The sequence below is a fragment of the Trichechus manatus genome, unplaced genomic scaffold (genome assembly GCF_000243295.1).
Source record: "Trichechus manatus latirostris isolate Lorelei unplaced genomic scaffold, TriManLat1.0 scaffold00165, whole genome shotgun sequence".
In the NCBI taxonomy this organism is placed as follows: Eukaryota; Metazoa; Chordata; class Mammalia; order Sirenia; family Trichechidae; genus Trichechus; species Trichechus manatus.
The window spans coordinates 220,759-237,317 of NW_004444101.1; the positions used below are offsets into that span (position 1 = coordinate 220,759).

General features: G+C 46.7%; 1 protein-coding gene across 2 annotated transcripts in view; it reads left to right on the forward strand.

Annotated features, from left to right (window-relative positions):
• The window catches only part of AGAP1 (ArfGAP with GTPase domain, ankyrin repeat and PH domain 1), a 360,673-nt gene that overhangs the window by 181,691 nt on the left and 162,423 nt on the right, over positions 1-16,559 (forward strand). The window contains exon 5 of one of the 2 annotated variants that reach the window (XM_004386488.3): positions 14,725-14,886. In XM_004386488.3, coding sequence (XP_004386545.2) covers positions 14,725-14,886 — 162 coding nt within the window. The remainder of the gene's footprint in view (positions 1-14,724; positions 14,887-16,559) is intronic. The other variant, XM_023740860.1, reaches the window with a different exon arrangement.

Sequence of the window (16,559 nt, forward strand, 5' to 3'; positions counted from 1 at the left end):
TAAAAGAGATGAAGTAGCTTACCCACCACCAGCCCTCTGTCAGGGTGTCATTCTGTGGTGGCTTGTATGTTGCTCTGATACTGAAGGCTAGGCCACACCTGCATTTTAAATTCCAGCAGGGTCACCCATGGTGGACAGGTTTTAGCAGAGCTTCCAGACTAAGACAGACTAGGAAGAAAGGCCTGGCTGTCTACTTCCAAAAGTTAGCCAGTGAAACCTTAAGGATTACAATAGAATATTTCCTGGTATAGTGCTGGAAGATGAGCCTTCTAGGCTGGAAATAATTCACAGTGGCTGCAGCATTGGATTCGAGTGTACCAAGTGAAGATGGGACAGGACCAAGCACCATTTCTTTCTGTTCTCTGGTGCATGGGGTGTCATGAGTCAAGGGTGACTCAGCGGCCACCAAAAACAGCTTACCCAAAGTCACACGGCCAGGCACCCAGGCTGGGATTCTCCATGGCCTCTCTCATTCTGCAGCTGTGCTTGTTCTCTGGCCAAGTGGTTCTCTCGCTGCCATCTCCCGGCTTCCCTCTTATGTCCCTGGGTATTGGCCATCCTGAGGATTGTGGGCAGGGTGGGAGGTGAAATGCCAGTCAGCCACCAGACTGTGTCTGGGCTCTGAAGACAGGATCACGTGGGCGTCCTCACACCCGGCTGGTGGAAGAAGACCCAAACTCCCGAAGCAGTCTGGCAGCCTGTACTCAGAACCCCACAAATGTTCATTTTCTTAGACCCACATCTCAAAAACTATACCAAAGTAACAATTCTAAATGTTGAAACTGTTATACGCAAAGATGTGATTAATAATGGCCAGAAATTTTAAATTCATCCAAGCAGTAGGGAAATGATTAATTAAGGCATACCTTGCTTTTTATAACTTAAAAAAATTTTTTCCCATTATTTATCTTTTTGTGACATTTAACCCTGGATGGTTGGGATACAACATCACAACCACATCATCTCCTTTTAGTCTGGACTTCCGTATTTCAGGTTTTCTTAAAGCTAACGACAGCATCACTCTGCTTTTTCAAGCCACATTATGTCAATAGGCTGAGGGTGGGCTGTGTTATGAAGAGGCAGTTTTGGGTGGATCTCCCTGCCTTGAACAGAATGAAACCACCAGCCGTATTCAGGACCCTGGACAGCGGCCTTCCGTAGACTCAGCCTAAGGGAAGCCAGCCTTCCTTACTTCGGACAAAACACCTTTTTGTGCAGCAGTTGGTAATTTGACTCCATGTGACTTTTAATAGAAGCAGTCACATTTCTAAAGAAGGGAAATTTATATTATCAAAGAGGGATCATGCATTTAATTAACTTCTTTATGTAATTGAGTTTTCCACTAGACAGGCTCAGGCTCTCCTCAGCCTGGTCAGCCCATGGAGCTTTCCATGTGAAACAGAACCTCTTTGTAATTTAGCAGCTGTAAGCACCAAACTGGGGCAGTGGTTGTGGCTGACTATGGAAAAAGAGACGAGGCTGGAGAGAAGCAGGAATCTCTTGAAATGATTTCATTTCCACCTCTCAGCGCGACTTGGAGCACTGCACGTGTTTTGGAGTACACTGGATTAATTTAAACTTTCTTTGCAGCTTGCATTCAGCTAAAACTCCACTCAATGGCGTTTTTAGTTTTGACCCTTGAACGTGAAATCCTGCCTTGCATTTCCCCTCACTGAGCTCCTGGGTTTCCACCTCACTCAATCACTACATGGCCTGTCTCGTCTCCGAAAATGAGGTGATGGTTTCAGTGCCTTCTGGCCTTTGAGCTTGAGGGACAACTGAAGGGACATGAGGGTGTCTTTCCAAAACCCATTTTGTCTTAGTGGGGGGGGTGGATAGCAAGACGCCAAAGGGGCACAAACATAACCGTGCAAGTCGACAAGAGGTTGGAGTGTGACGGGTGTGACTATGGAGGGAGAGAATTTAAACTTGAAAAGATCAACGCTGTTCAGCCAGTGGGCCTGCCCACTGCTCCATGGAACGAGGATGAGGAGAAAGCACAGGGAATCTAAACCAGAGGCCTGTCTGGGGAAGCTCGTCCAATGCGGGGTTCCCAGAGAAGCACAGCAGAGTCGGGGTCCAGCTCCTGGCAGCCACATCAATGCCTCCCACCCACTCAAGGTCATCCAAATCTTGTGAAAGGTCTTTGGCATTGTTTGAGAGTCCCCCGGTCCCCCTCCTGACTCCAGGCTCTCACCCCTTCCTTGTACCTTTCTAGACTGCTGAGTGGAGCTTTTTGTCTTCGTTATTGGATTGTTTCGTAGCATTTAACACAAGGACCTCTCCCTTCTTTTTTTAATTGAGATACACTTCCCGTACCATCTAACTACCCATTCAAAGTGCACAATTCAGTGATTTTTAGTATATTCACAGATCAGTGCAACATCACAGCACAGTCAATGTTATAACATTTTCATCACCTCAGAAAGAAACCCCATACTCTTACACTATCACTCCTCTACCCCCTGTCTCTAAGCAACCACTGATCTACTATCACTGTAGATTTGCCTATTCTGGACATTTCATATAACTGAAATCATATAACGTGTGGTTTTTTGTGACTGTCTTCTTTCACTCAGCGTAATATTTTCAAGGTTCATCCATGTTGTACCGTGAATCAGTATTGTGTTCTTTTTTATTCCCAAATAATATTTCGTTGTATGGATATACCAGTTTTATTTATCTGTTCGTCGGTTGATGGACGTTTGGGTTTTTTCTACCTTTTGGCTGTTACGAATGTTTGTGTACAAGTATTTATGTGGACATATGTTTTTACTTCTCTTGGGTATATTCCTTGGGGTGGATTGCTGGGTCATATGGTAACTCTGTGTTTAATTGTTTGAGGAATTGCCAGGCTGTTTTTCAAAGCAGCTGCACCATTCTGCATTCGCACCAGCAGTTTATGAGGGTTCCAGTTTCTCCGCATCCTCACCAATACTTACTATCTGTCTTTTTTATTCTGATCATCCCAGTGAGTATGCGGTGGTATCTCATTGTGGTTTTGATTTGCGTTTTCCTGATGACTAATGATGCTGAGCATCTTTTCTTGTGCTTATGTGTTTGTCTTCCTTGGAGAAATATCTGTTCAGATCCTTTGACCATTTTTTTTTTTAATTTTTTCCCCTACAAAAATTTATACATACATTGTTATCTGACTCTAATTGTTCTCTCCATACTGTGACAGCACACTCCTCCTTTCCATCTGATTCCCCATGTACATTCAACCAGCTCCTAACCCTCTCTGCTTTCCCATCTCACCTCCGGACAGAAGCTGCCCATTTAGTCTCTTGTATGTACTTGAGCCAAGAGGCACACTCCTCACGAGTATCACTTTATGTCCCACAGTCCAGCCAATCCCTGTCTAAAGAGTTGGCCTCGGAAATTGTTCCATTTCTGGGCTGATAGAGAATCCAGGGGCCATGCTTTCTGGGGTTCCTCCAGTCTCAGTCAGACCATGAAGTCTGGTCTTCTTACTAGAATTTGAGTTCTGCACCCCACCTTTCTCCTGCTCCATCAGGGACTCTCTGTTGTGTTCCCTGTCAGGGTGGTCATTGGTGGTAGCCGGGCACCGTCTAGTTCTTCTGGTCTCAGGCTGATGAAGTCTCTGGTTTATGTGGCCCTTTCTGCCTCTTGGGCTACTACTTCCCTTGTGTCTTTGGTGTTCTTCATTCTCCCTTACTCCAGGTGGTTGGGACCAACTGATGCATCTTAGATGGCCACTTGCAAGCTTTTAAGACCCCAGACACCACTCACCGGAGTGGGATGCAGAACATTTTCTTAATAAGCTTTGTTATGCCAGTTGACCTAGATGTCCCCTGAAAGCAAGGTCCCCAGACCCCCACCCCTGCTACTCTGTCCCTCAAAGTGTTTGATTGTATTCAGGAAACTTCTTAGCTTTGGTTTAGTCCAGTTGTGCTGACTTCTCCTATAGTGTGTGCTGACCTTCCCTTCACCTAAGAGAATTCTTATCTACTATCTAGTTAGTAAATAACCCTCACCCTCCCTCCCCACCCTCATAACCATCAAGGAATGTTTTCTTCTGTGTTTAAACCTTTTCTTGAGTTCTTATAATAGTGGTCTTATACAATATTTGTCCTTCTGTGACTGACTAAATTCACTCAGCATAATGACCTCCAGCGTCCTCCATGTAATGTTTCACGCCTTTGTCCATTTTTTAAATTGGGTTGTTTGTCTTTTTATTGACTTGGAGTTCTTTATCTATTCTGGGTACTAGACCCTTATCAGAAACATGATTTGCAAATATTTTCTCCCATTCTGTGGGTTGTCTTTTCACTTTCTCAATAGTGGTCTTCGAAGCACAGATGTTTTTCATTTTTATTAAGTCCAATGTATCTTTTTTTTTTTTTTTAAATGCTTTTGGTATTACATCTAATCATCCATTGCCAAATCTGAGGTCATGAAGATATGCCCTGTGTTTTCTTCTAGAAGTTTTGTAGTTTGGGCTCTTACGCTCAGGTTTTTGATCTGTTTTGGCTTAATTTTTGCGTGTGGTGTGACAGAAGGCTCCAGTTTCACTCTTTTGCATGTGGCTGTGCGTTTGGCCCAGCACCCTTTGTTGAGAAGTCTGTTCTTTATCATCGAATAACTTGGGAAAGTGTCTCCTCCTTTTGTTTTATCGGAGGAGTTTGTGAAGAATTAGTATTACTGAGGGAGGGGGGTAGGTCTCATTTCACATACCATAGACTTTCGCTATTCTCACTGAATTTTAAGTAGATTTTCTCGTTCTTTATTTATTTTCTATGTATCCTCGGGACCATTTCCAGAGACTTTAAGTGGGTTTTTTTTTTTTTTTTTTTTTTTTTTTTTGCTTTTCACCAGTTTTTCTGGGAAGCAGGTCTGTGGAACTTCTCATGCTGTGATTCTGGAAGTCAGTCAGTCAGTCTCCCCCATGCCCCCGCACCCCTGCTCTCTCTCTCTCTCCCTCCCTCTCTCTCCCCCCTCCCTCTTCCTCATAAAATTATAAAATTTATCCTTTGCTTCTATTATAGCAATCTCTCCTGGTCCTTGTGCCTCTGAATGTTACTTCTCCTTTATTTCCAGTGTAATAAATTAAGTGAAGTTGAGATTCTAACCTAGAGTGATAAGTGTGTTCACATGGTTACTACCAAGATTTGCTGAGTTAAGAATGTTGAGAAATAATAGTGTTTACACTACTCAGAAGAAACAAAGCAGTTAAGAGAGAAGGCAGAATAGCATTATAATTCAGATCATCGTATACCTTTTTAGAAGTCCTCAACCCCTAAGGTAGAAGCACAATGAAGAGGATTTGGGTGAAGATAAGGGGTAGAGAAATGATATCATTGTAGGAATGTATAATTCTCAAATATGGCCATCCATCAAGAGTTTTTTGTTTTGTTTTCCACGTAGATTACTCCAAGGTTGGAGATTCTGATTTAGTAGACATGCAGTGGGTCCCTAAAATTCTATGAATGGTACATTCCCAAAGCAAATTTTAGCGCTCAAAGAGAAATAAGATGTGGTGGTGGTCATTTTTTAAGAAGCATTGACTTTATGTTTATGGTGATGGAAAATTTGGCAACAGATATTGGTGATGGTTGCAGAACATGGTTAACATAACTGGTGTCCGTAAATTGTACATGTGAAAAACATTGAATTGGAAATGTTATGTATGTTTTTACATCAACTTTTTTAAAAAAGTAATTGTTGTCATAGTAATCATGGTAATAATAATAGTCAATATCAACCATCTACCAGGGATCCCAGGCTGTCTGGTTCCCCCATCTTTGGATGGTCTTGTTTGCATTGCAGAGTTCAGAGCTTCAAGAAGGGGCAAAGCTCTCCTTTCATCTTCATGGTGCTCTTACGAGGTCAGGTGCACGCTGGGCAGAGTGCCCGTCCCAGAGCTCAGTGGTCGCCGCCACATCTTCCTCTTGGCTCTACCTGGGACCCCGTCTTCATTGTGGAAAACTCTGGCTGTTAAAGAGTGAAGGAGATCCCAAATATAGGCCCAGAAGGAATGGTGGAGATTGCATTATCCCAACCCGTAATTTCCAGATGAACAGAATGAGACCCGTGATCCTTAAAGAAGGGCAGTCCCTGGGCAGTACAGATAGTTCCTTGCTTGACTACTAACCAAAAGGTTGGCAGTTTGAACCCACCTACGGACACCTCAGAAGAAAGGCCTGGCAATCAGCTTCCAAAAGGCCACAGCATTGAAGACTCTTAAGGAGCCTCATTCTACTCTGCGATACACGGGGTCACCGTGAGTTGAAATGACTCAGTGGCAACTGGTTTGGTTTGGTTTTTGGATCCCTAAGGAATAGATCATTTTTGTCCTTTTCTGCTGTTGTATTTTATCTTTTTTTTTTTTTTTTTTTTAATTTAGTCCTGAAGTGTAAGTCATTTCTAATTGCACTCTTACTTGTGAACTTTTAATTTGGTTTCAGTATCTGATATACAAAAAAAATCCAGTACAGCTGAAATCAAGGAAAAGGCCATTGAATTCTACTTTTAATAGTATTAACATATTAAGGAGATAGTAATACTATTTTCTGATGTAATCTCTCTTCACTGCTTCGTCTGATTTTTTCCCCTTTTGTGTCTTCACATCTTTGCTTTCCCTGGTTCTGTCATCAGAAAGCTTTCCCCCAAACAGCTGTCCTCTTGGATATAGGCTTGTTGCTTTCTGACGGTTGTTCATGGACATTGCAGCTTCGGCATCTGTTCAGGAGACAGTTTCTCCAGCAAACCTGCCGCCATCTTGACTCTTCAAGAGTAGTTCATTTCTCCCAGCAAGAGGCAGAACCTGAGGGGAACATTCTGCAGACACTCGTCAAAGAAATTACCCTCAGCACGGCTGACTTGTTAAGCATTTAGTCAATGATCAGAATAATGCCCCCCCCTTTTTAAAGGCTTTATAAACATTTCAGTAATCAAAGATTTGTGTATACAAATCTCAGATTTCCTAAGTTCCAGTTTATTCCATTTAATTTATAGAGACATCTTGGTGTAATTGACAATGGCCCGAGTAGGAGATTCTTCTCCCCTGTGTTAGCTGTCAGTTCTAACCCCTCCTATTGTCTTCCCTACCTCCCCGTCTTTTATAACTCAGCGGACACCGTGTTGTCCTTTGCTCTCCCCCAACACCTGTCATCTTCCTCAGCCCCCCATTGTGTCTCCGCTGCCCCTTCTGCCGGCATCGGGTACCTCTGTGTGAGCGCCGCGAGTGGCCGAGGAAAGCAGACAATAAGTCAAGGCTCTGAAACACCTTCAGAGATCCGAATCCAAGTCAACCTCCTCCTCTTGAAAGCTCCCATCAAAGGGACTGCCAGAAGGGGCCAGGTTTTGAACTTCACTTCACACTCACCTTTTAACAGAGACCAAGGATGTTGTGATTTCCTCAGGTGGCAAAGGTGGACTCTTCTTTATTTACCAGCCTGCAAATCCGTGTGAGCATTGGAAGGAGCAGAGCCCTTATTAAAGATCCAGATTAGCTGTATGCTGTTGACCTTGTACCAGAGGAAATGTGTTTGAATTTACTGGCTCCTACAAACGACTTCATTTTTAGTTTATAGACAGTCTTAGTCCCCATCTGATTCTGCCCACCCCCGGCACTAACAGATGCCCTGTCTTTGATCATTTTGAAATACAGATATGGAAATCCTGGTGGCATAGAGGTTAAGAGTCTGCTAACCACAATGTCGGCAGTTCGAATCCACCAGGCACTCCTTGGAGGCTCTATGGGGCAGTTCTACTCTGTCCTATAGGGTCGCTATGAGTCGGAATTGACTAGATGGCAGTGGGTTTGGTTTTTTGGTTATTTATATACATATATATACATGCACTACATATACATGTGCATACGTGTATATATAGTATTTAGTAATGTATCTTTCCTAATACTGCCAAATGAGTAAGTTAGATCAAGAGAGAAAAAAGGGAGGGTTAATATGCTTTTGCCCATCCTTTTTCCTTTTTCTTTCTTTGTGTTTTTCATATAGATACAGGCTTCTTATGAAGACACATTTTAAAGGATTTCCTACCTTTAATAAACACACAGGAAGTTAACAGTCAGCCAATTCTTCACGCACCGTTAGCAGCCTCCTAGACCGTGCGGACGGCTCTTTGTAGCTGATTCTTGGTGCCCCCCTCCACGTGGAGCCCCCCAAGGAAGAGTGGTTGGAGCAGTGCCTCCGAGGGCCCACTGCTCCCTGAATATAGACTCTGAGTCTGGGGAGAGCGGGGGTTGGTGGGGTGCATTGGGAGGGTAATAATCACAGTAACGGTAATTGCTGTTAGAGTAACACTAGTAGCAGTAATAGTAATGGTTGTTGTAGCAGTGATAGTAATAGCAATAGTAAGAATATTTGTTGTATAGTGATAGTAATAGTAGTAGTGATAATAATAGCTGTTGCAGTAGCGATAGCAATGGTAGTAATGATAATAGTTTTAGTAGTAATAGCAATAGTAGTAATAGTTGTTGCAATAATGATAGTAATAGCAGTACCAAAAAACAAAACAAAACCCACTGTCCTCGAGTTGATTCTGACTTATTGCAACCCCATAGGAAAGGGTACAACTGCCCTATAGGGTTTCCAAGGCTGTGATCTTTACGGAAGTAGACTGTCCGTCTTTCTCCCGCGGACCTTTCGGTTAGCAGCTGAGTGCTTAACCACTGCACCCCCAGGGCTCTATAGTAATAGCAGTAGTGAGGGTAGTAGCTGTTGTAGGGGTGATAGTAATCACAGTAGTAACAGTAATAACTGTAGCAGTAATTGTAGCCACAGACATTCCTCCTTCCCACACGGTGCAGGCGGACGCCTCCCCCAGAGGACACACTTCAAGACCTTCGGCAGCTGCAGGGACAAGGGAGTCACCTACCCGGAGCCCAGTCTGTTTGAATATCAGTGGGGTTATCAAAAGCCTCTCAGCACACCTGGCATTGACGGCGATCACCCAGACGAGCTCCCTGCAACAGTTCATCAGAAATTGTCTGGCTAATGATGGGCTGGGCAGATAATCGGAGGCGAGTTAATTGTAAGGTTCGATATGGCGTCTTGTCAGCAGAGATAAGTTGTCACGTTTTCCACTTGAGCTGAAACTAAATGATTGTAAAATAAGTTATGAGTGTCCTTGGGCCTGTCTGCCAGAATGATAGCTAAGAATACATTCCTGGCCCATCAGTCTCGAGCAGGCCGCCTGATATTTATGGGAAGGGAATGGTATTTTATTCCCCCTCTAGTCATGCTTGTCAGCTCCCCAAGTGAAAAGTGGAACTGCTTCCCTGACTCATACTTCACGTGCGGAGCTCAGAGAGACTGCACATTGTTACCGTTATTGCTCCGATTATATGTTTTTGGGGGTGTGCATCGAACATGGATGCCCGATTGGGAAGAACGAATGGCTGACACGGAACACGCAGGATGGCGGCAGAGCGCCTGTCCCGGCCCGGCATCCCGGCTGCCCACGTCCCTCCGTCACAGTGGAGTAATGAGGCCTGGCCTTTTTAAGTCAGCGTGCCTTTCTTCTCCCAGGGTCTCCCCTCCCGTCCTCAGCACCCCCTACAGTGGTCATCTGTCCTGGCGTCGTAATTGATACAAAATAAAATGCATTATTTGTATGTGGTCAGGAGACGCAGCCACGTGCAGTGGGCTGCGCCGAGCCCATTTAAGCACCCGGAGCCGGGCTTTGGGGCTCTTCGCATTGAGGGATACCTTGTCAGGCAGGAGGGGTAGTCAGAAATGGAAGCCTAGTATCTTCTGATTGCTCGTATTTTAAACCGGAGGATGTTAAACCACTTCTCTTGGAAGGGAGGTCTCAGGATCTAGACGCCGGGGACAGTCATATGCTAGCAGCAGCACTCCGTGAGCTGGAAATCCATAGCTGTCTCCACATGGCCACCCCAGCCTCGGGAATGGTCCCGTAGGGCCCGGCCATCGGGCCCAGGGCCCTCTGGTCCCAAGCCCCAGACCACCGTCCTGCTAGACTCCAGACTCCTGCCACAGCCTCCCTCGACCGAGGGCCTAGCCCCGTCTTGAATGAGGCCATAACTCGTCACCACTGCCACCTTTTCCGCCCCCGGTTGTGACGCTCTCCTGCAGCTGGTGTCCCTGCTGCCACAGCCAGGCATTCTTAGGGCGCCTGCCGGCCTGGCACAGAGAACCTCTTTTGAAGGATGCCTCTTGTGTCAGCAGCCGGTCCACACGCCCCACCTGTCCCGAGCTGACCTGCTCCCACCGACCCCAGCCAGGGTGGTCAGTTTCTCTCAAGACTGGGTGCCTCGGTCCCCAAGACGCTGACCTCTAGGTGATTGTGGTGCCATTAGTCTCTCCCCTCCAACAAGAAACTCAAAACAGACTTGCCCAGGCCCCAGAGGGTGGAGCGTGGACAAGGAAGGTGATGGGGGCTCCAGGATGAAGAGACAGGGATTCAGAGCCCAGCCCCACCCTGACCTGCACTGTGACCTCCGAGGTCACCTGGTGCCTCAGCTTTCCATCTCTGAATTGGAGCAAGACATGGTGTTCCAGGGCCCATCTGGGAGACCATGCCTGGGAGCAGCAGATATGTTAGTGTCTTAGTCATCTAGTGCTGCTATAACAGAAATACCACAAGTGGATGGCTTTAACAAAGAGAAATTTATTCTCTCACAGTCTAGGAGGCTAGAAGTCCGAATTCAGGTGCCAGCTCCAGGGGAAGGCTTTCTGTCTCTGTCAGCTCCGGGGGAAGGTCTTTGTCATCAATCTTCCCCTGGTCTAGGGTCTTCTCCGCACAGGGACCCCGGGTCCAAAGAACATGCACTCTTGGCTCTACTTTCTTGATGGTGTGAGGTCCCCATGTCTCTCTGCTTGCTTCCCTTTTTTATATCTCAAGAGATTGACTTAAAACACAACCTAATCTTATAGATTGAGTCCTGCCTCATTGACATAACTGCCACTAGTCCTATCTTGCTAACATCACAGAGGTGGGATTTACAACACATGGGATAATCACATCAGATGACAAAATGGTGGACAGTCACACAGTACTGGGAATCAGGCCTAGCCAAGTTGACACACATTTTGGGAGAACACAGTTCAATCCATAGCAGTGTCCTTCCCCCGTGGCTGTCTCTTATCTGTTATAAGGACGCCAGTCGTGTAGGATTAGGCCCCACCCTACTCCTGTATGGCCTCATGTTAACTGACAACATCTCCAAGACCCTGTTTGCAGACAAGGTCACCTTGACAGGTTCCAGGGTTAGGACTTTAATATGTCATTTGAGGGGGAGACACAACTCGACCCATAACAGTTGAGAAATGCATCCTGGATTCCATGGTGCTGCACACGTACTCGTTATACAAGCTAGAAGGTTAGTTTCACAAGAGGAACCCAAAATACCAACCCTGTTGCCATCAAGTCCATTCTGACTCCTAGCGACTCTTTGTGACATAGTAGAACGGCCCCATAGGGTTTCCTAAGCTGTAATCTTTACGGAAGCAGATTACTAGGTCTTTCTCCCACAGAGGAGCTGAGTGGGTTTGAACCACCGACCTTTCGGTTAGCAGCCAAGTGCTTTAACCATTGGGCCACGGGCTCCCTTCACGAGAGGTGAGGAGCCTTTTCCTCTAAGAGCGGGAGAAGAGGAGCCATGGCGTGTGTTCAGTCACGATGGAGCCACACAGGGAAGCTTGTAGCCTGATCTCTGCCATAGGTGTAACCACTGTCCTGGCTCTACAGGACACTGAGCCATCTGTGTGGGCACTGCAGGTGAGGGACAGAGGGTGCACAGGTGTTTGCAGCGCGCCGTGTCAGGTAGAAGGAAAGGTACCAAGATGCTGAATCTCCACAGCTAACGTCAGGGCCGTACCGTTGTTGAAAGGGTGTTCCAGCCGCATTTGCGAGCCAGGCTCCGTCCACAGAGAGTGGACACAGTTGGCGTGGTTTCGGGGTCTTCCCATCCTGTGCCGCTCAGGCTTCCCAAGAGGGGCTCGCTGAGGCCTCTTCCGCGTGTGTTGCACACGGGGAGAAAGGTGGCCTTTTCCTGCCATGCAGAGGTGACAGGGATCTACGGTGTTAGGACATGGGGAAAGTTACCCCCAGGGCGTTTTTGAAAAACGTGTGTTTTTAAGGTCCCTTAAGTTGTGTGTCTGTTCATTTCTCAATATGATAGAATGTTCTAGAACTTCTCAGAATAATTTTAAATTGTTTGATCACCAATATCTTTTATATTTGAAATCATATCACCCCTCTGTTCATACTCTGCAGGGGCACCCCCCACGCCAATTTCCTTCAGTAAAGGCAGCCTGGGTGGCACAAATGGTTAAGCACTCAGCTACTAACCAAAAGGCTGGTAGTTTGACTCCACCCAGAGGTGCCTCGGAAGAAAGTCCTGGTCATCTGCTTCCAGAATGTCACCCAAAACCAAAAAACAAACCCCCTGCCATCAAGTGGATTCCAATTCCTAACGACACTATAGGCCAGCGTAGAACTGGCCCACAGGGTTTCCAAGGCTGTAAATCTTTTTGAAAGCAGACGGCCACATCCTTCTCCCACAGAGCAGCTGGTGGGTTCGAACCAGCGACCTTTTGGTTAGCAGCTGAGTGCTTTTAACCACTGTGCCACCAGGGCTCCTCCAGAATGTCAGCCACTGAAACCCTAGGGGGCACAGCCTACTCTTGACACACATGGGGTTATCATGAGTGAGAATCCACTTGACTCTGAGTTTTGATTTTTTTGGTTTTTACATTGGTGGCCTATGAGCCCCACAAGGAGCCCTGGTGGCACAGTGGTTAAAGCAGTCGACTGCTAACTGAAAATCAGCGGTTCGAATCCACCAGCTGCTTCCAGGGAGAAAGATGCGGCAGTCTGCTTCTGTAAACATCTACAGCTCTGGAAACCCTATGGGGTAGTTCTACTCTGTCATATAGGGTCACCAGGAATCGGAATCAACTTGACGGCAATGGGTTTTGTTTTTTTTTTGGAATGAGCCCCACACGGCATAGCCCCCTTTTCCTTCCTAATGCCATCGCCGATTAAGTCTGTCTCTCCCTTGCTCACCGGCCCCACGTACTCTGGCCTCAGCTCCATTTCTGGAACACACCAGCTGTGCTCCTTTCTTAGGGGCAGATTTAGCCATGGAGCTATTTCCCCCTCCCCCAGTTATCCATCTCCTCGTTCCTCAGCGTCTTCAAGTCTCGGCTCAAATGTCTCCTCCCTGAGAGGTCTCCTCTCTGAGGTCCACCCTAACCACCCTGCTTAAATGGCAACCCTCCTCTCTAGCCACCACCACCTCAGCGTCCAAGCCTCTACACCCTGCGCTCCTTTTTCGCTTTTTCTCTGTATCATGTTCTGATGCTCTCTGGGCTGGGACCCCATGACTGTGAGTGCCACCAGGGTGGGATCTTTACTTGGCTTTCTCCAGAATGGATCCCAAGCATCTAGAAAGATAGCTTTCCCACAGTGGGTGGTCAGAACGATACTAATGCAACGAATGAAATCTATTGCACAGAACATTCTGTCTCTTGAGTTATCAAGACACTGAGTCACGAAATAAAGAGCTCTGAAGATTGGAGGCATGTACCACCTGTGTGTCTCCATCCCTTTTTCAGGGTCTTTTTCTGTTCTGGTTGAATACGTATTCATTTCTGGTCATTGAACACCATTTTGGTCTTCTCTTTGATAAGGACCAAGATGGACACAATAAGCTGTGAGTTTCATTTGCAGTGAGTTACCACATTTGTACACTGGCTTTAAAACTTTTGGAAGTAGCTGCAGTGAATCAAAAATCCGCAGGTCTGCTCTATCAGTTTCTAAACACCCTTGCTGGGCACTGGTGATAGAGAGAAATGGCAAAGCATTTCTACTAATAATAAAATGAAATGAAGTTACAGCCATATGTGGTGTTGAAAGTAGAAGAAAGAGAATTAGGAATACTTTAACCTGTGTGCATGCACACACGCGCGCACGCGCACACACACAATCATGCCCATTTAAGGTGACCCTTTCACGTGTATTCTTGACTCTGTCTCATTCCTAATTCTGTCATTGCCGTATAGGAAAAGAAAAATAAGAATGAGAAGCATGAACTCACCAGTTTATTTTTCCAGAAACTGTAACATTTTTCTTCTCCATCACACCAAGCAGAGAACTTGAAGTTCTCTGAAGCATAAAGATAGTACAGAAATAAATGCCCGATTTTGAATGGCGGGCCGGCACATGAGAGCAAGAAGTGCCATCATCTTTTAATATTGGATGCTTCTGGGCCTCTACCCACCGATCGTATGGTGGTGTACTATCTGCAAGGCTTTCTGTGATATCGAGGAGCCGTGGTGGCAGAGTGGTGAAGAGCTGCAGCGTGCTGCGGCTGCTAACCAAAAAGGTCAGCCGTTCGAATCCACCAGCCATTCCTTGGAAACCCTGCGGGGCAGTTCTGCTCTGTCCTGTAGAGTTGCTATGAGTTACAATCAACTCGATAGCAATGGATTTGGTTTGGTTTCTGGTGGCACAGTGGTTAAGCACTCGGCTGCTAACTGAAAGGTCAGCTGTTTGAACCCGCCAGCTGCTCCATGGGAGAAAGATGGGGCAGTCTGCTTTTGTAAAGATTACATCCTTGCAAAACCTGTGGGGCAGTTCTACTCTGTTCCATAGGGTCTCTATGAGTCGGCATCGCCTAGAGGGCAGTGGGTATGTGATCTCGGAAGAGCGCGAATATTTTTTGCACAGAGCTAAACCTTTGCGTGTTTTGCCTTTTCTGTCCCGTTGCAGACACGGGGCTGGGCGACTCCGTGTGTTCCAGCCCGAGCATCTCCAGCACCACCAGCCCCAAGCTCGACCCGCCCCCGTCTCCTCACGCCAACAGAAAGAAGCACCGGAGGAAGAAAAGTACCAGCAACTTCAAGGCCGACGGTCTCTCAGGCACCGCTGAAGGTGAGGTTCCCGGCTCCTGGGGCCTCCCCGGGTCCCAGCCTGCATTTCCAAAAAGTCACCGTTATTCTTCAGATTGGTGAAAGCCGATACTTTTTAGAACCCCAAACACACAGTCGTGGAGGTGTCTGCATGTGACTTCTGCTTGCAAGGTATCATGAGGGGCCCTCAAGGTCCTCTCGCCTTGACCCGCCTCCCGAGATGACCCCGTCTTGTCAGCCACCTGGTCTTCCAGCAGGTGTTGGCTTGTAGGTGGGATACTCATTCCCCTCGGGGCCTTGTCTTCCGTCGTGCCCACCCCGGCATCCTGGGTACAGTGTCCACTTTAGCTAGTATCCGCTTTGCGCTACTCTAATAGAGACAGTGGTCTGTCCTAGTTTAGGGATCATCTCCAGTACTGGTTGGTCTGAATTCTAATAAGACAGCTACCTCAGCTCTGGCCATATGAATCAACCCTGTGATAAACGGCTCTTCCGGCAACATCCGTCAGCTCCTTTTGTTTTGTGGGATCTGTGAATATCTCAGTTGTTGCGGTTCATCTTGATCTTTGATGGCTGAGTCCTCGGATTTTATTCTCAGTGATGACCCAGTGTGACCTTCCCCAAGCGGCTCCTCCAGGTGAGCTCCCATTGTCTTATTCCACAGTCACAGGTGGATGGTGAGCCACTGGTTGCACACACAGAACTATGTCTGCATTCATCCTGCTGCCGTCAACTCACTGCCGACTCAGAGCGACCCTGTAGGTCAGAGTAGAACTGCCCCGGAGGGTTTCCAGAAGCCTTATCTTTCACCTGCAGAGTGGCTGGTGGGTTTGAACCTCTGACTTTCCAGTTAGCAGCCGAGTGCTTAACCACTGCCACCAGAGTTGCTTATATAATGCCCAGATGTTACATATATGCATTATCAGTGGTTAAATTAGCGTGGTTATAATAAACAAGTATAAGAAATACTTGAAAGGAAAATTAAAATTTAAAACATTATTGTGGCAACGTGAAGTATTATTTGTGAGGTAGATGATAGTCATAGAGGTCTGTCTTTAGCAAGAGCTCCACATGAGCAGGAACCATCTTTATCATTGCTATCCTTCTCTCTGTTTTCTCCACGCTTTTTCGGAATACTTGTTGGGCTGGTCAGAGCTGCAAGATGCATGACTGTTGGTCATGTTAGAGAAAGTGACCTGTTTCCTTCTAACGTCCAGGAATCAGTCCGGAAGCCCACAGGGCATGCGTTAGCAGAGAAGGAAAGAACATTGATGGCGCGCCGAGTGTGTTATTTACCGTAATTCTGTGAGGTGAGCGGCGCTGTTTCCTGTGTAAGGAGGAGACCGTGGGCCAGAGCTGGACAGTAGGTGCCTGGGCTCTTGCTGAGCAGGTGTTCGAGCACCTGCTAAAAGCCCTCCTCTACTATGTTCCTTACCATATTGCCTCTGATAGACCGTGTGAAGAATAAAGTCCTCAGTTGGGACTTGTGATCGGCTGTTTACCGAGAAGTTGGCAGTTCGAACCCACCCAGCAACTCCGCAGGAGAAAGACCTGGCGATCTGCTCCCTTAAGGATTACAGCCAGGAAAACCCTATGGAGCACAGTTCTGCTGTGTCCCGTGAGGTCACTGTGAGTCGAAATCGACTCGATGGCACCTAGCAGCAAGGCTTCCTGCTGAGTAGTTTAGCCAATGAA